Source organism: Globicephala melas, chromosome 11 (assembly GCF_963455315.2).
Source record: "Globicephala melas chromosome 11, mGloMel1.2, whole genome shotgun sequence".
In the NCBI taxonomy this organism is placed as follows: Eukaryota; Metazoa; Chordata; class Mammalia; order Artiodactyla; family Delphinidae; genus Globicephala; species Globicephala melas.
In genome coordinates this window covers 68,779,534-68,798,290 of record NC_083324.2, presented here as the reverse complement: position 1 = coordinate 68,798,290, position 18,757 = coordinate 68,779,534, and the positions used below count along the sequence as shown (strand labels likewise).

General features: G+C 54.8%; 2 protein-coding genes across 8 annotated transcripts in view; one reads left to right on the top strand and one right to left on the bottom strand.

Annotated features, from left to right (window-relative positions):
* MOCS1 (molybdenum cofactor synthesis 1) overlaps positions 1 to 18,711 on the top strand; it is a 41,054-nt gene extending 22,343 nt beyond the window's left edge. For 2 of the 5 annotated variants that reach the window (XM_060308309.1, XM_060308311.2), the window contains exons 4-11: positions 3,551 to 3,715; positions 5,975 to 6,036; positions 6,328 to 6,439; positions 6,849 to 6,961; positions 7,461 to 7,571; positions 9,802 to 9,922; positions 10,386 to 10,433; positions 12,360 to 18,711. In XM_060308309.1, coding sequence (XP_060164292.1) covers positions 3,551 to 3,715; positions 5,975 to 6,036; positions 6,328 to 6,439; positions 6,849 to 6,961; positions 7,461 to 7,571; positions 9,802 to 9,922; positions 10,386 to 10,433; positions 12,360 to 13,120 — 1,493 coding nt within the window. In that variant the 3' untranslated portion in view covers positions 13,121 to 18,711. Of the gene's footprint in view, positions 1 to 3,550; positions 3,716 to 5,974; positions 6,037 to 6,327; positions 6,440 to 6,848; positions 6,962 to 7,460; positions 7,572 to 9,801; positions 9,923 to 10,385; positions 10,449 to 12,359 lie in introns of all 5 variants that reach the window. The other 3 variants (XR_009565888.1, XM_060308312.1, XM_060308310.1) reach the window with 3 other exon arrangements.
* The window catches only part of DAAM2 (dishevelled associated activator of morphogenesis 2), a 111,644-nt gene continuing 109,385 nt past the window's right edge, over positions 16,499 to 18,757 (bottom strand). For all 3 annotated transcript variants that reach the window (XM_060308307.1, XM_060308306.1, XM_030870821.3), the window contains 2 exons: positions 17,514 to 17,684; positions 16,499 to 17,291 (listed from right to left, as the gene is read on the bottom strand). In XM_060308307.1, coding sequence (XP_060164290.1) covers positions 17,070 to 17,291; positions 17,514 to 17,684 — 393 coding nt within the window. In that variant the 3' untranslated portion in view covers positions 16,499 to 17,069. The remainder of the gene's footprint in view (positions 17,292 to 17,513; positions 17,685 to 18,757) is intronic.

Here is an 18,757-nt window from a genome sequence, read left to right as displayed (position 1 = left end):
TTTCGGTTTTATTTAGATTCCACATATAAGTGAGATTATATGGTATTTGTCTTCTCTGTCTGACTTATTTCATTTAGCATAATGCCCTCAAGGGCTATCCATGTTGTCACAAATGGCAAGATTTCCTTCTTTTTTATGGCTGAATGATATTCCATCTCACACACACACACACACACACACACACACACACACACACACACGTTTTCCTTATCCATTCGTCCATTGATGGACAAATCTTGGTTATTATAAATAATGCTACAGTGAACATAGGAATGCATATATCTTTTTGAGTTAATGTTTTCACTCTCTTTGGATAAATACCCAGAAGTGGAATTGCTGATCATATGGTTTGTTCTGTTTTTAATTTTTTAAGGAATTTCTGTGCTCTTTTCTATAGTGGCTGCAGCAATTTATATTCCCACCAACAGGGGTTCCCTTTTCTCCACATTCTTTCCAGCACTTGTTTTTTCCTGTCTTTTTGATCATAGCCATTCTAACAAATGTGAAGTGATATCTCATTGTGATTTTGATCTGCATTTCCCTGATGATTAGTAATGTTGAGCACCTTTTCATATACCTATTGGCCATCCGTGTATCTTCTTTGGAAAAATGTCTATTCAGATCCTCTGCCCATTTTTTAATAGGTTTTTTTTTTAGTGTTGAGTTATATGAGTTCTTCATATATTTTGGATATCAACCCTTTATCAGATGTATCATTTGCAAATATCTTCTGCCATTCAGTAGGTGGACTTTCCATTTCGTTTGCTGTGTGGGAGCGTTTTCGTTTGATGTAGCCCCACTTATTTTTGCTTTTGTTGCCTTTGCGTTTGGTGTCCAATCCAAAACATCACCAAGACCAATGTCAGAGGGGCTTACTGCATGTTTCCTCTTAGGAGTTTTATGGTTTCAGATCAATATTTAATCCATTTTGAGTTAATTTTTGTGTATGGTATAATATAGTGGTCCAGTTTCATTCATTTGTACTTGGCTATGCAGTTTTCCTGGCACCATTTAGTAAAGAGACTGTCCTTTCCATTCTTGTCTCCTTTGTTGTAAATTAATTGACCATATATGCATGGCTTTATTTCTGGGCTCTATTCTGTTCCATTGATCCATGTGTCTTTTTTTATGACAATACCATACTGTTTTGATTGCTATAGCTTTGTAATATGGTTTGAAACCAGCAAGCGTGATGCTTCCAGCTTTGTTCTTCTTTCTCAAGATTGCTTTGACTATTGAGAGTCTTCTATGGTTCCATACATATTTTAAGATTGTTTGTTCTATATCTGTGAAAAATGCCATTGGAATTTTGATAGGGAATGCATTGAATCTGGAGATTGCTTTGGGTAGTATGGGACATTTTAACAGTATCAATTCTTCTAATCCATGAGCAGAGAATATCTTTCCATTTATCAATATTTGTGTTATCTTCAATTTCTTTCATCAGCATGTTACGGTTTTCAGTGTACAAGTCTTTCACCTCCTTGGTTAAATTGATTCCTAGGTATTTTATTTTTTTTGATGCAATTGTAAGTTGTTTTCTTGATTTCTGTTTCTGATAATTTGTTATTAGTGTATGAAAATGCAATGAATTTTTGCATATTAATTTTGTATCCTGCAACTGTACTGAATTTGTTGATTAGTTCTAAGGGTTTTTTGGTGGAGTCTTTGGAGTTTTCTGTGTATAATATCATCTGCAAATAGGGACAGTTTTACCTCCTCCTTTCTGATTTGGATGCCTTTTATTTTTCTTTTCCATTTGCTGTGGCTTGGACTTCCAATACTATGTTGAATAAAAGTGGTACAAGTGACCATCCTTCTCTTGTTCCTGATCTTAGAGGAAAAGCATGTAGCTTTTCACTCTTGTGTAAGATGTTAGCTGTGGGCTTGTCATATATGGTCTCTCTTATGCTGAGGATCATTCCTTCTATACCCACTTTGTTGAGAGTTTTTAATCATGAACTGACGTTGAACTTTATAAAATGCTTTCTCTGGATCTATTGAGATGATCACATGATTTGTATTCTTCAATTTGTTAATGTGATGTGTTACATTGATTGATTTGTGGATGTTGAGTCATCCTTGCATCCCTGGAATAGATCCCATTTGATCGTGGTGTATGATCCTTTTAATGTGTTGTTGAATTTGGTTTCCTAATGATATTTTGTTGAGGATTTTTGCATCTGTGTTTATCTAACTCTGCTTTTTGAAAGAGTCATCTTCTGTTATCTCTGTCCTTTCTTCTTCCTCTTTCACTCTTCTGTTGAGTTGGCCAAAAAGTTCATTTGGATTTTTCTGTAACATCTCACAAAAACCTGAATCTCCTCCCTCTTGCGTCTCCCTCCCACCCTCCCTATCCCACCCCTCTAGGTGGTCACAAAGCACTGAGCTGATCTCCCTGTGCTATGCGGCTGCTTCCCACTAGATATCTGTTTTACATTTGGTAGTATATATAAGTCCATGCCACTCTCTCACTTCATCCCAGCTTACCCTTCCCCCTCCCCATATCACAGCATTCTTTTAAAATGTGTGCTGATTCTTTTTTTTAATGTATATTTTTATTTTTATTTTTGGCTGCATTGGGTCTTCGTTGCTGCACGTGGGCTTTCTCCAGTTGTGGTGAGCGGAGGCTACTCTTCGTTGTGGTACGTGGGTTTCCTATTGCAGTGGCTTCTGTTGTTGTGGAGCACGGGCTCTAGGGCGCGTGGGCTTCAGTAGTTGTGGCGCGAGGGCCCAGTAGTTGTGGCTCACGGGCTCTAGAGCGCAGGCTCAGTAGTTGTGGCGCACGGGCTTAGTGGCTCCGCGGCATGTGGGATCTTCCTGGACCAGGGCTCAAACCCATGTCCCCTGCATTGGCAGGCAGATTCTTAACCACTGCACCACCAGGGAAGCCCATATTTACTGATTCTTAGCTGTGTACTCATTTCAGTGTCCAAGGCTTCTGTTGGCCTGGCTGTCAGTGCTATATCTGTTTATGCTGGTTGCCCCTGAGTTTGTGGAGAAGGGAAGTGAAGTTCTTCTGGACTCCAGGGATCCCGTCTCCTGAGTATCTGCAGCTACTCAGGGCTGCCCCCACCCCCTTCAGCTCGCTTAAGTACTGTAGCCTTGGGGTAGAAGCTGCTGCCTTCCTCCTACTCACAGGCATGGGAGGGAGACCAACGTACCCAACTCATCCATATATAGTTCCCCAGACAGGCAACCTCCTTGACAGGTCCAGGGCCCCTCCTGCTCCTTGCCTAGGTGACTGCTAAGCTGGGCGCAGCTAGTTACCCTCCCAGTTTGTATAGAACCGTCTCCAGTGTGCACTTTGGGCTCCGGTCTCCTTGATCCATCTGATCCCGTCAGCACTCTAGCAAGGTGAGCACTCGGTGTTTAATCGTTTGGTTATTTCTTATTCTTATATTTCTTATTAAGCTAAGCCTGGTTAATAGAGGTCCGCAGAGAGCCCCTTTTCCATCCATCTTATCTGGCTCGGAGTTTCTCCTTCCAGCCCTTCTCCTGGCCTCACCAAGAGCAAGAAGGCTAATAGCCCTTGCTGTTCTCTCTCCAGCACAGCTCCACCAGCTGGAAGGGCTGAGGACCATTGGCATCACCACCAACGGCATCAACCTAGCCCGGCTGCTGCCGCAGCTTCAGGAAGCTGGCCTCAGTACCATCAACATCAGCCTGGACACGCTGGTACCAGCCAAGTTTGAGTTCATCGTCCGCAGGAAAGGTGATCACATGGGGTTCACGGTGGACGGTGACCCTCCCAGGCCCTCGTAGCTGGGGAGCTGTGGCCGGTGCAAGGGGCCTGGTCTCCCTCTTGGTGCCTGGACTATAGCTAAGCCTAGGCATTTACACCTCATCCCTCAGTCTTGCTAAAGGTCCCTCGTCTCTGTAGCCGCACTCTTGGGGACATTTTGGGATCGGATGCTAATGAGCTGTGGTGACCAGCCTCCCCCTACCCTGCCCCCAGTTTGCCCAGGACTGAGAGGGTTTCAAGAACACAGGACATTCCGTTTTAAAACCAAGACAGTCCCTGACAAACTGAGACAAGTTGGTTACCCTGTAGTGAGCTCTGAGGAAGTGTGGGGCAGCCTGGGGTGGAAGCAGCTAGCTGCCCTGGGCTTCCAGGGACAGGGCCAGCACTGCCAGCTGAGGGTCCCCCAGCGCCTAAGGATGCTCCCTGAGCCCATCCTGTTGTAAGCCTCTTCCTTCACCCCCTACAGCAAGCACACCCACAGCCTCCTCCTGCCAGGCTCCATCAGAGAGGGTGGCAGTGGAGAGCGGAGGGGCCTGAGCCCCGGGTCTCACTAGGCCAGCGCCCACCATCCGTGGGCCCCAGGTTGGGATGGGAGGTTCTGTACAGGCTCAGATGCCCTTTGATTTGGGGAGGGTGGTGCACTACTGAGGCCTCTCTGGAGGATCAGAGAGATGCCGGGGAGACCCAGCTTTCCTTCTGCTTCTCTGGAAACAGCCTCCAGCTCTCAGCCCCACCTCCTCTTTCCACCGTCCCCCAGCGTGTAACTTCCTGTTTATATTTGGCAGCATGCTGAGGAAGTGCTTGGGCGGGGGGAGTGTCTTTGCCCTCTAAAGGCTGCTCCAGGTGCTGTGGAGGGGACAGACGCACAGGACACTGTCCTGCCTTACAGGCTACGAAGGGCCGAAAGGTGTGATGCCACGGAACCACCTTTGCTTGTCTTGTGCTGTCAGTTCAAGCACTTGCAGAGTGGAAGAGAGAACTCTTTCTCTCTAGGGCTCTCTCCTCCAGCAGGGAGAGACTGGGAGGGCTTCAAGGAGGAGGCATTCATGCTGGCCCTTCAGGAGCCGGGTGGTCAGATCAAGGGAGCTTACTCTGAGGAGGAATGTCAGTCGAGAACCGCAGGGGCTCTGAGGTGGGAAAGTGGAAGGTATAACTGTGAGCTTTACCCAGAGAACCCCCAGCCCCACTTCCCCATGCCCCCTGCCTCCTTGACTCCTTCCTGGAATGAGGATCGGAGACAGTAGATCCTGATGCCAGATCTGCCTTCCCATTCATATCCCTGTGTCCCCTGCCTCCTTTTGGAGGGAGAGGGCTTGACGGAAGAGAGAATTTCTAGATTATCCTAATGGCATTTTGTATAAAAGCTGTACAGTCTTTCCTTTGCCGTCTCTTCCTGCCGTCTCACTCTGAAAATGCTGCAAGGAAACCGTGGAGGCTGGCTGGGGGTGGGGGAGGGGCCGGTATGCCGGAGGCGCTCACATGTTTGGATACATGACTGAGCTGCGGTGGGGAGGAGAAGCCAGCCTGGGATCACATTTACTGCACTAACCACAGAGATAGGAGAGAGCCACGTGCATGGGAATCGCTCACCAGCCCTGGCCCAGCACCTACGCTTAGTAGGTGCTCGGTGAGAATATGAAGAGTGGGTGAACGGTCGGACTGGTGAAGAGCAGGCACCAGGAGGGAGTTGGGGGTCCTGCCTTCTGTGCGAGACCCCCAGCTGAGCCCTGCCTGTCTCTGGACCTCGGTTTCCTCATCTGGGCTATGAGGGGGTTCACCTAGATCAGGGTCCACGCACTACAGCCCACCAGCCAACTCCAGCCCCCTGCCTGGTTTGTTTTTCTTACAGCCTTCGAGCCAAGAATGGATTTTGCAGATAACGTTTGCAATGAATTTAATGATAGGGAGCATTAACCATGAATACCAATTAAGCAACATATTATCCCTGCAAAAAGAATTCCACTCTTTCATTCTATTCCAGAGTGGTGTTACAAATATTATACTCAATTATTACCATATTCTGAATTTAGTCAATAAAATCTTTATGATGTATATCTACATAATAGCCTCAATTTTGCCTCTTGGCCTCCAGAGCCTGAAATATTTACTCTCTGGTCCCCAGACTCGGCGGTCTCTGAGGTTCCTTGTGGCTCTGGTGCTTTCTATGGGTGTGAGGACGTGGGGGAGAGGAAGGCAGTGCCTGGACCCTGTTCCTCTCCCTCCCCACAGGCTTCCGCAAGGTCATGGAGGGCATCCACAAGGCCATTGAGCTGGGCTACAGTCCTGTGAAGGTGAGGACTTCCTGGCCCCAAGACAGGCCCCAGCCCTGGCCAGTGCACCTGCGGTGTACCCCTCACCACTTCCTGGCCCGCTCCATGCAGCCCTGCCCCCCACTCCCCACGAGGGAGGGGAGAAAACCACTGACCCATGGAATCTTCCAACCCATGGAGAACTGGGGGAGGGACACAAGGAACGGGACCCTGGGTGGAGAGCCTAGGCAGGTGTCAGATCCCCGACAAGGGTCATCCCTGGAAAAGAACGCAGTGGGGATAGCCCTTGTGGTCCTCTTATCCCTGGACCAGGTGAACTGTGTGGTGATGCGAGGCCTGAATGAGGACGAACTCTTGGACTTCGTGGCCTTGACCGAGGGCCTTCCCCTGGACGTGCGCTTCATAGAGTACATGCCCTTTGATGGTCAGTGCCGCAGGGCAGGGTGGGTGGGGGAAGAGGAGGCCGGGCCTGTCGGCAGAGCTGGACCAGAGCCCCGCTGAGAGCACGACGGGGGGCTGTCAAGAACCCTGGGAAAGGCTGAGGAGGGCGGACAAGGTTCGGCTGCCCCTGTGGGTGCTGCTGGCCCCGATACCACTGTGTGTGTAGGAATTTCTCCAGGGGTGGTGGGGAGGGGCCTGGGCAGGCACCGGGGCTGCGATGGGGGTCGGAGGCTTCTCAGAGTGGGCGTGGCTGTGATTCCATCCACTCATTCAGGCACCTTGTGCCCTCCTGGCCTGGCGGCGGAGAACTGGTTCCTGGGCTGTGGGAGGGTGAACTTGAAGCCCCTGGGTCCCCGCATCATGTGACTCAGTAGCTCCCACCCCCAATACAGGCAACAAGTGGAACTTCAAGAAGATGGTCAGCTATAAGGAGATGCTGGACACCCTCAGGCAGCAGTGGCCGGAGCTGGAGAAGCTGCCGGAGGAAGAATCCAGCACAGCCAAGGTTGGCGGGAGGGCAGGGATGGGGCCGGGAGAAAGGTGGTGCTTCCACCCTAGGACGGGAGAGCTGGCAGGGGCTGCTTTGGGGGTGGGGTCAGTGATGCAGGACAGTTCCTTTTAAGCAGGAAGTGTTCCAGGGCCATCATAGCAGCCTCCTTGCTTCACTGACGCAGAAGCAGGCCCGACGTGGGGCAGAGGTTAAGGAACTTGTAGGATGCACTGGACTGAGTGGTGGAGCGGGTGCTTGTCTGGCTCTTCCACGTGGCTGCCCCTGGCCGTGCTGCCCTCAGGTTCCTGCATCTTTAGCAGCCTTTGTTGGGGGCAGGCCAGGTGCAGGCGGAGAGCTCATGGGCTTCGTACTGGAGTCTTCTGTTGTCCGAGGGCCTTGGGGGCTGCCTTCTGCAGGGCTCCTGGGGAGAGGGCCGAGAGGTAAGGGCTCTGATGTCAGGGAGAGAGCTGGCACTCAGCTGCCTATCCCCGTCCCCTCCACTGCTCACCCACAGGCCTTTAAAATCCCTGGCTTCCGAGGCCGAGTCAGCTTCATCACGTCCATGTCTGAGCATTTCTGTGGGACGTGCAACCGCTTGCGAATCACAGCTGACGGGAACCTCAAGGTGAGTGTCCCCTTCCCCGCGGGCACCCCTGTCCCCTCTGTGCTCTGTTTATGGCTTCCTACCCGTGCCCCCTGTTTGGAGGTGAGGCTAGCAGGGTACACGGGGTGATGGTGAGATAGTGTCAGAGATGGGAGGATCGTGGGAGCAGCAGATCAAGGTGAACTCGTGGCTTCCGTGGAACCGTCACCCTGGTTCCTTCCTTCCTTGGGTCCCTGGTTGATCAGGAGCCACTCTCCAGGACTCAGTGCTGTGGGAGGGCTGGGCGGGGATCGATGTGCCCTTTTCCCCCAGCCCCCACCCTGGTTGGCCCCTCCCACCAGGCCAGGGGTTCATTCCTGAAACCAGCATCCGTTACTCATATCTAATATCTCATCAGCACATGCTGTGCGTTCAGGCCCAGGGACGGCGGGTGGAAGGGAGGCGTGGACATGCCCATCTTCTGTGAGGCCACAGAGACTCCCTGTGAGACCAAACAAAGAGCTAATGGGTGGCAGCACGGGATTCTTCATCAAATGAGGGGCCGGACAGGCTTCTGGTGGTGAACCTGGAGGGAGCGCACAGGGACCTCAGTGAGCCATGGAGACTGGACGTGGTGGGGGGGAGGTAGTGGCGGGGGAGGATGGATGCGTTCATCCTGATTTGGCCAGGGCAGATTAAAGTCAGCTGTGGGGAGGCCACCTCGTGGAGGGCTTGAGTGAGCCCATGCAAGGTGCAGAGTGTGTCCTGTTGACAGGAGGACACTGGGCAGAGTTTTTATACAAGGTGGGGAGCAAGATCCCCGATGCATGTTTTAGGAAGAATAACTCCCGGGTTGAATTTGAAATAGAAAGACAGTTAAATGGCCACTTCGTGATGTTCCAGATATGTAAGAGTTAAGGTGAAGGTGGGAAGGAAGAGTGAAAGAACTTGGAGCTGCAGGTGTGGGTGGAGAGAGAGGCTCCGGGCTGTCTGGTCAGCTCTGGGATCTGCTTGGGATCGGGGGCGTGCTGGTGGCTGGGTTTGGGCCGTCAGGCTGGACACCCGATAGGAACTGTGCGGCAGGTTGTTATAAAGCGAGGGTGTCTTCTGGGCTGGAGGCACAGGACTGAGTGGACAGTCGGTGGTAACTGTGTCAGTCAGTCCCCTCCACCCCGCTGCGGGAAGTGGAGGGAGGATTCTAAGGAGAATGTGAGGAAGAGGCTGTTTATAGCGCAGGGTTAAGGGGGCCTGTAAGGGCACTGGATGAGCAGCAGCAAACTGCTGTCCCACCCCTGGGAGGAAGGGGCAGGGGAGGAGTTGGCGTCACTGGGCTCCCAGGAGAGCTGGAGCGGCCGCCTGGCTGGGGCTGTGGTTGTGGCCGGAAGCACCACTGCCGAGAAGTGCCCGGCCTTTCTCTGCTCTCACCTTCTGACCTCCCATCAGCCAAACCCAGGCAGAAGCCAGCAGGAGGGGGGCTCTGGTTGCAGAAGAGGGCAGAGAGTGGGGGCTGGTGGGGAGCGAGGAAGGGGGACTGACCAGCACGGGGGAGTGGGTGTCTCTTCCGCTTAGCTCTCGTTCATGTCTTCTCTGATGGTGTCTGCTTGTCACCCGTGCTTCTGTGCCCACAGCTCCCTGCACGGGGCTGACACTTGGTAGGTGCTTTGTGGGGCTTCCCGCCTTCTGGGACTGCCCCATCCACCCCGAGCCCCCCAGAACTCCCAGCCTCTCCCAGAGTCAGGGGAGCATCGAGTCAAGTTTGAATGACCTCAGGCTGCCGTCTCCACCAGCCCTCTGCTGTTCAGCCCCGAGTCAGGGCCAGGCGGGCAGGGTCCGGGAGCAAAGGGACTGGAAGAGGATGGAGGGGAAATGGATGTCCGTGCCGGGGCTCAGCTCCCACTGACTGGGGTCCGTTCTCATGCAGTGAAGAGGCCTTTGCGTGGAATGTCTCAGGAGAGGGTGTGGATCTAGACTTTCATGTGCTGTATCTGTCGGCAGTTATTTGGTATTTTTCAAGCACGCACCACGCGCTGAAGGAAACACGACCGGAAGTCAGATGATGCAGGCCTTGGGGTGTCTGCTTTTGCCTCCTGCCCTTCCAGCCCCTCCGACTCCTCCATCTAGCACTTTCGGCCCCTCATTGCAGGAAGACCTGCTTTGAGTATGACCAGCCATGGGAGGCCCTCGTGCCCAGCCCAGGGGGGCTCCAAGGATGGGGGCCAAGGCTCAGGATGAGGGGGGCATGTTGGCCTCACCTGCAATGTGATCTCTCCAGGTCTGCCTCTTTGGGAACTCAGAGGTATCTCTACGGGATCACCTGCGGGCGGGGGCCTCTGAGGAGGAGCTGCTGCGCATCATTGGGGCTGCCGTGGGCAGGAAGAAGCGGCAGCATGCAGGTGAGGGGGCGGGGAGGCCAGGCTGGGCGGTGAGTGGGCCACTGTCAGCAGGAGGGAGGTCTGTAGTGAGCCAGTGGCACTCAGTGTGGTCCGTGCTCTCCGTCACTTCTGCTGGACCTCTAGACTTGGGGTGCAGTGATGCTTCTCCTGCACAGGACGGGGGGCCCCACATTCTCTCGGGCTGTTTCATTGGGTGGTGGAGAAAGAGGGGTGTCATTGCCCCTCTCTCATCCCTGACAGGGAGGGCAGGGTCCTGGCATCCAAAAACTGTCATGGGCTCCATCATGGGTGACCTTGCAGTGTACGGCGGGGGTTTTTTGTCGGGCTGCGGTAGGTGAGTGCATGTCCACGGGGCTGTCATACCTCTGTGTCCATCGTTCGTTTCAGTGAACTCTTTTCCCCGCCCTCTTTCTCTCCCCGCTTCCCTGCTCTCCTCTCCCCCCCCATCCTTCCCTCGCCCCAGGCATGTTCAATATTTCCCAGATGAAGAACCGGCCCATGATCCTCATCGGTGGGTGACCCATCAGTACGTAACCACTCACCCTTGTCGGGGGGGTCCCGTGGGGTGGGGCCCCTGCCGTAGGCGCCCCCCACCCTGATCCTGCACTTCATCCTGAGGTTCTCATCCTTCACCTTTTCCTACCCCTCCAAGCCTTTACTGTGGCTTTTCTTCCCTTCCCTGGCTCCCTCTTACTGTACATGCCACAGAAATCATCGTTCTGTCTCACCAGAAATCGGGTCGGGGGGGTCCTCCAGGTTTATGATCACTATGTTAGTTGTCCCCTGAAAATGGAGCTTCTGGGTAAGAGATATCTTGTCCTCGGCTTTAGAATCTCCCAGCTTGGATACAGTCACAGGCGTCCCTTCCCTTCTGTCCTGTGGGTCAATTCACGTGCGTGTCTGGACCATTAGTGCCCGTTGGTCCTTGTGTTGTTATGCTTCTGTGTGGGCAGCGCTTAGGCAGCAAGCTAAGAGTGCTACTCAGCTTCCTAGGGAGGACACAGCCAGGATCTCAACTGCCTAATTCCTTAACTCCCGGGAACTTACGGGCCCAGGGCGTCTCTTATGTGCATAGGATGCTTCAAACAGAAACACCTTTTTATTGAGCCACATGTGGTCTCTAACCCTGGGGAACTGGCTGGTCCATGCGGAGCTTTGGGGATGCTGTTATCTCTCTGGTGCATGCCCAGGCTAGAGCAGGGGAGGCCTCGCCCCCTTGGCCACAGCCAGATCTGGGCCCCTGAATTGTGCCCTAAGCAAGAGGAAGCAGTGAGAAGACCAGGGGAAGGGATTCTTTTCCTCCAGCACTTGGAGCAGAGAGCCCTGAGGCATGTGGGCTGGAGTGGGCCAGAGACAGCCCAGGGACCACACCAGCCACCCAGAGAAGGAAGGGCGGCTCACCACAGCATGCCATCAGGAAGAAAACTGTGTCACCTCTCTTCTGCCGTCACCTCCACCATCCTCATCCTCTTGTGTTGGGCCTTGACCCATGCTGACACGCCTTGATGGCAAGGAGTGGGGGGTGCCTTGATAATTGTACCTCTGACACTGACAAGGTAGGGGGGCTAGAGCATGATGGAAAGCTAGAGGTTGGGAGGCCTAATTGCTTCAGAAGGAATAATAATACTCTCAAGGATATAGAGTAACTAAAGTGGTCTGATCTCTATAAAACCAGGAGTTGCCTAGAACAGGGCCTCTTAGACTTTCACGTGCCTGTGACTCCCTTAGGGATCTTGTTATTTCAGATTCGGATTCGGGAGGCCCGGGCTGCATCTCTTTTAACAGTCCTCACATGGTGCTGGCGCTGGCAGTCCCTGGACCACCTTTGAGTAACAAGAGCCTACAAGGTCCCTGAGGCCCCTGGGACCATTCGGAGCATCCTGTTGCTTTGTGTATGCTTCTGACCTGCTTGAGATATTGTTGAAATAGACTAAATATTTACCTTAGTGTGTTGCCTATAAACTATGATTTCTCTTAGCCCTTCCCGGAGAATGTGAAGATGAGAGTAACTAATTGGTAATTCAGGCGGAGGCCTCGCTATCGTTTTAAGAAAATGAAGGGACAGAGCAGTCATCTGATCGAGGCTTCAGTCTTCAGACCTTAGGTGTTTCTTAAGAGAACTTGGGCAACAGGAAAGTTGTGAGGAGGGGAGCCCAGGTGGGAGCACCCACAGAGCCCACTGCAGGGCAGGCAGAGCCTGCGGGACCCTGGCCCTGTGCACCTCCTGGCGAGGAGGGCTGCACGTGTTTATTCCGGGGGCCCCTCTCTGTGTATCATCGCTTTTCTCTCTCTCCTCGCTGTGCTCTTTGCCCCTCATTCCCCTTTCCCCAGTGTGAACGGGAGAACTCGGGGTTTGGTGGGGAGAGGCTTGGGGAGGGAGGTGAGAAAAGACCTACCTTTTGGACTGAGCCTTTCTTCTCTTTCCTTTTCCTTCCAGAGTTATTTTTGATGTGCCAAGATTCCCCACCAGCCATTCCAAGCATCTCCTTCAGGGACTCCCTCCATGTTCAGGGTCTGAGGCACAGAGTGAGTTTCTCCAGCCAGACGGTGACTTTGTGGAAAGGGGGCTGGCCCCCCCAGATCCCTCGCCTCGCCCAGTGGTGGCTGGCATCTGGGCTCCCTCAGAGACATTACAGTTCCCACCTCGACTCAGATGCCAACCCAAAGTGCCTTAGCCCAGAGCCCCGGGCTCCTGCCACCCCATCAGGACCTCTGCCCACCTCAGACCAACTGACCCACGTGGACAGGGAAGGACAGGCGGCTATGGTAGACGTGGGTGGGAAGCCAGACACAGAGCGGGTGGCCGTGGCCTCAGCCGTGGTCCTCCTGGGGCCTGTGGCCTACAAGCTCGTCCAGGAGAACCAGCTAAAGAAGGGAGACGCCCTGGTGGTGGCCCAGCTGGCAGGCGTCCAGGCGGCCAAGCTGACCAGCCAGCTGATCCCGCTGTGCCACCACGTGGCCCTGAGCCACGTCCAGGTGCAGCTGGAGCTGGACAGCACACGCCACGCCGTGGTGGTCCGGGCGTCTTGCCGGGCTCGGGGCCCCACTGGGGTGGAGATGGAGGCCCTGACTTCCGCTGCCGTGGCCGCCCTCGCCCTGTATGACATGTGCAAGGCTGTCAGCAGGGACATCGTGTTGGCGGAGATCAAGCTCGTCAGCAAGACCGGGGGTCAGCGGGGGGACTTCCATCGGACGTAGAGCTCCTGCCCCCTCTCACCCCTGGCCCAGCGAGGTCAAGAGATGGGATGAGATTTCAGCCAAGGGAAAGATGTCAAGTTCCTTTCACCCCGCCACCAGTTACCTTCAACCGGTAGGAACCCCAGGTCAGCCCACCCCTCTACTGCTCGATGACCTACACTGACCTGCGAGGTTTCCTTTCTTCCGAGAGGAAACCAGCAGGCCCGTCAGCCTTCCTGGACCCTAACTAAGGTCGTGGGAGGGGGCTGGCCACAGCAAGCAAGGCTAGATAACCCCCGAATCACACTGAGTGACTTGTGGACTCTCTCCGACAGTTGAGCCCATAACCTCCCCTTCTCTCTTGGGTTTCCTCTTCTCCTTCCTTCCCCGGGAGGGAACCAAGGGCTCCCAAGCAGGGGCCTCGTGGGCCACAGCCCTGAGGCCTCCTGACCAAGCACACCTCCCACACCTGCCCCGCGCACGGCCTTTCCACCTGCACCCCTTCGTCCTGGGACACACCAGGGGAGGAGGAGCAATGGAGCTTGCCTTCACCCACACGGTGCACCAAATAAAGCCACGATGCCCATTTGGGGGATGCAAGAATGAGGACTGTGTCTGTGCCGAGGGCACCGAGCCGCCGTGATGGCAGGCCCACCCCTCAACCCAACGCCCCCTGGGGGAAGAGGAGCAGGAGAGACGCTGGAAAAGCAAAGCGGCGTGTTCTCCGTGCACCCCGCCTTCCCTGGGGGAGAAGGCAGGAGTGGAGAGGGAGGCCCAGAGATGCAGCATCTCCAATAGCACCGTCAGGTAGGGGTGTCTGAAGCCCATCCCGTCGCGGGCTGGTAGAGGTCACGGGGTGCAATTAGAGGCTCCCGGTTTACACAGCCCCAAACGCTGGACGCGCTTGCGGGGTTCTCTCGGTGTGGGTAGGTGTCTAGCTCTAGCCTCACTCCCCCGGCCCCCCGCCTGCCTTTCCTCTGGCCCTGCACCCAGGTGTGCTGGCAAATGCTTAACAACTAGCTCTTGGAAAAGCAAAAAAGGCCAATTTCCATGGTCTAAGTCCTCCCACCTTGGCCCATTTCAAGCTACCGTATGACGTGAACTGGCTTGCGGAATTCCTGAGGATGTCACAGTCGGGGCTCGCAGAGCGGGTAGGATCTGCTTCCAACACACCATGGGCTATGCCGCTCCCCAGCACGCCTCACGTCCCAGCGTGGGAAGAAGGCACAAGTTTCAAGGCCGGTTAGGTAGGGGTGGCACGGATTTAATATTTTTTAGTATTACAATATATTCTATAAAAAAGGTGCAGGCGAAAAGGACGCTGCAGAATTTATACATTAGCCTCATTTGTCATCTGAAACAGCTGGTGAGAACAGCCTTGGCGTGGAGGCGGTAGAGGTGGGGGGCGGGGGTGGTCACGGCTCCCCCAGAGGGTGGAAAGGGAATAGGGTTGGGGAAGAGCCTGGACCAGACCCTTCCCCATCCACCCGGAGAATTTTCTCCTCCCGCCGCCCTAAACACGCCTCCCTTCCCTCACAGGGGAGGGGGAGCAGATGTTGCTGCTGAGAAGGGGACAGGTTGCATCAGATTAACTGAATTTTACGCTGTACACAAAATTAGCTGGAGAAATGAACCCAAAGGTGGCAGGAAGGGCACCTGGGAACGACCAAGGGACAAATACAACAGGCGTCAACGTTTAGCACATCAAGGACCAACTCAGCTGTCTCCAAGGCACCAGCACTTCTTGCTGAGTCAGCCGTGATGGTCTGTGGTCCAAGGCACTGTTGGCGATCTGGCTACAGTGGCGTCTGGTGTCAGAGCCACTGGCCAGATCTAGAAAAATAATAAATAGAGAAAGCAAAATCTTTAGAGGTGAGAAGCCTGAGCCCTGGAACAATCAATATACGTGTCCTCTGTAAACAGTTAAACCGAACTGTGCTTTTCTGTGGATCCAGCGTGTCTCGAACGTCTTCCATGTTCCTTCTTCCCTGGTGCGTATCCAGCCTTCCACAGTGGGTGGGAATACCGGGGTTTGGGCAGGCCTGTTGGCTAGACGTGGAGCCCTCCCTATTCCCGGTCCCAGTGGGTGAGGTGGACCTCGGCCCGGCCAGTCTGGGGGAGGACCCTGCAAGGTCCCACCACAACCTTCCCATTGTCCCAATGCCGGCTTCTTCCAGCGGGGGCTTTGTGGGTATCACACAGCTCTGCGGCCACTCTTCCTGGTAAGCCTTCACCTTACCCTCACCTGGACTCCAGGATGGCTGCTTCACACCGGTCCCCACCAGGCTTACACTTGCTCAATCCTCCCCCTTGAACCAACACCCATGTTGGGCTCAGCAACCCTGTGTTTCTTCCCCTGCAGCTACTATGGTCCCAGCCCCAGAAAAGATAGGCAGCTGAAGAGTGGGCCCAGCCCACCAGTCTGTCCACTGGCAATAACCCTGAGCTGGAGGAGGAGGTCAGAAGGTGAGAAACACAAAAGGGAAGGGCAGGAGGATAGAAGGGCAGGGAGCCTGTTGATGTGGGGTTGTAGGGAGGATCAGGCAGGTCTCACAGATACAGAGGATGAGGGGTTAACTCTGGGGGGGTTGGAAATGTATTAAAAATGAGCCTTGATGGAGTTCAGCTCACCTCTGTCCTTTTAGAAAATTTGTGTAGATACCAGCCATCATCCTGCCCCAGAAGGACAGCTCCTGGTGGACAGAATGAAGGTGAGAACGGACAGGAGAACCAGAATGAAAGTCGGCTGAACCAAGTCGGGTCCCAGAGCTGGGGGCGGGGGGGGTGGGACCCCCCTCAGCTTTCCACCCTGCCTTCTCTGGGCCCGCCCCCCATCTGAATGCCCCTGAGGCGGTCCCCTTACTCCCTTAGAGGTGGCACGTAACTGCAGAGGGCAGCTCTTGCCCTTGGAGCCCTCGGAACCGATGCCCCAGGGCCAACCTCAGCCAGACGAACGCAGTTGGAAGTGTCTCCTGCAGGCTGGACAGAGCAGGAGGTCACTGTGCCTTCTGCTCAGTGGCAGATGTCAGACGAGTACGGGGTCCGAGTAGTGTTCAGTGGTAACCCAGGCGCTCTGGGTGGAGCCATTCAGGTGCTGCCCTCTGGAACCCCTAGCCAACGTGTGAGGTCACTGTCTCGCTTCAAGACAACGGTCAGGTGGTACAGGGTGGGGAAGGACAGTTTCATTCCAGGGTCCCTGTGCCCAGCGTACGAGGTGTGGTGATGAATGGGGTCTTCTTCCTTGAACCCCTTCCCTTACCAGATCCATCAAGTACCTGATAGTGAGCCCTAGTCGTGGGAACCCAAAGGTGAGTTTTCCGGGATTCTGGATTAGTATAGGATGGAGATGGCAGGAGGGAAGGGAGAGAAACTTAAGACATGCAAGAGGGGCCAGAGGGCTTGCGATGTAGGAAACAGGCACTGTCACCCTGTCCTGATGACTTGGTCCCTGCAGACTCCCAGCATCTTTTTTTTTCCTGGAACACATCTAGCTAGCATATGTCATGCCTCTTCCTTTCAATAGGAAACTTCGCCCCATATCAACGTTCCATTAAGCCTACTCTTGAGAGATGGGAGCCTGGATGCCCCCGCCCGTTACTCCCCACGGCACGTGAAATCTAGACGAGGTCCGTGGACCTCTCTCCAGGCTAGAGATGGGACAGCTCTGTGCCAACATTTGGGTGTCCGTGCTGGGGGTCAGGGAGCAGGGCCGGCCCGGGATGGCCAAGTCCGCCTCAAAGAGTGACCCCTGGGGCCAGGGTGCAGGAAGAATGATGGGAAGAGGAGATGAGGGGAGCCCCTTCAGGTGGGGAGACACCGGGTCCTGCCACGTAGCCCCGCCCCCAGGACCCAGCCCAGGGCTCTAAATCCAGCACCGAATTGTGTAAGTGTCACTAGCACGGCCTCCTCCACTCCGCCGCCCTGGGCCCATCCCTGTCTCCCAGCCTCCCGCTGCGGCCAGTCCCCCAGGTCAATAATTTAGCCTGTTTATGGCCCGCTCCCGGGTGGCTTCCAGGGCCTGGCTCCCTGATCGCTTGCGGCTGCGTTTGAGTTTGCACAAGTCCTTGTCGAAAACTTCGCCCGAGCGCAGGGCTGACACCAGGTCATCAAACTCGCCGCCCTCGTCCAGCGCGCTGCTCGCGTGCACCTTCCGCTGGCGCTGCCACCGCTCCCGCTCTCGCTGCTCCTTCAGCTGGAAGGGCGAGGAGGGCGGGTGAGAGGCCGCGGCCCAGCACATCCACCGCGGTCCAGGCCACAGACACCTGCCCTCCTTCGCGGGTTGACGCCTGGGCTGGGCTGGGTCTACCAAGTGGCCCCACTTTCCTCCTTGCTAGGGCACCCTGAGCCTCCCGCCGCCCACGCGCTCTCCACTCCCTCAGCCTTGCTCAGACCCAGGCCCCAGCAGCACCCTCACCATGGCCTCCATGCGCGCCCGTCGTTCCTCCTCCTCCTTCCTTCTCCGCATGGCCTCCAGGTCCTGCCGGGCCTCCGAGAAGGCCTGCAGGAAGGTGTCGAAGATGCCGAAGAATTCATCCGGCTGCATCTTGCTGTCCTGCTCCCCAAAGTGCATCAGGGCCTTGGAGAACTGTCAAAGAGAAGGGTTGGTGGAGAGTCGCCCCCGAGCCTGGTGGGCAGTTGAGTTCCAGCCAGAGCAGAGCTCATCCAGGTGGGGGGACTTGGGGGGGGCAGGGCTAGAGAAGGGAGCCCCCCCCACGTCATCAGGGTAAGGACAAGGCTGAAGGAAGGAAAGGCTTGAGGCTGACACCTGGGAGGTGGGAGACCCAGGCTGACTGACAGAGGCTGCCCAGAGTGACCTCTGGGTCTGTTAGGGTGTAGGTACAGGACCAGGAGCTGCAGACCTTGGGAAGCACTTCCTAAGGTCAGGACCACAAGGATGTCAGATCATCTAGTTATCGGGCTAGTTATTTAACCCCTCTGTGCCTCGGTTTCTTCCCCATTGTAAAATGGGGATAATAATAGGACCTACTTTATACTGTTGGGGGGGGTGCTAAATGAGTTAGTGATGCAGAGTGCTAGCTAGCTACCTGCCTGGCACTATTACTGAGAGCTACCATCTCTAATTCAACCTACTGAAAACCCTCTAAGAAAGCCCTCAGTACTCTAAGTGTGCTCCCTGGGCCAGCGGCATGGGTGTTTCCCGGGAGCTGGTTAGAAAGGCTGAATCTCAGGCTCCACCCCCGACCTCCTGAATGGGGACCCACATCTCAATAAGACTCCCACAGTTGGGGTCCAGAGGCGTGTCAGAGTGCAAAGCAGGAAGAGGCAGAGCAACCGAGAGCAAAGCTAGGCTCCGGAGTCAGGCTTCTAACCCAGCTCTGCCTGTCACAGCTGGGCAACCCTGGGCAAGTTACTTAACGTCTGTGGATCTCAGTGCACGTATCTGTGGAATGGGATAATAGCCTTTCAACAAACCCAGAAGGTAGGCGGTGAGACAGAGGATGGAAAACACTTCATGGGGTGCCTGACATCTGGTCAATGGACTGTGAACATTGCAACAGCGTTGCTGTCGCTTTTCTTGTAGGAGTGAGGAAACCCTTTCTCCTCAAAGCTCTGTGCCTCTGGGTGTGTCCCTTCTGGGCCACCTGTGGTAGGACCAGTGAAGACAGAGGGGTGGGGGTGGGGTCAGCCTGGGGGCTT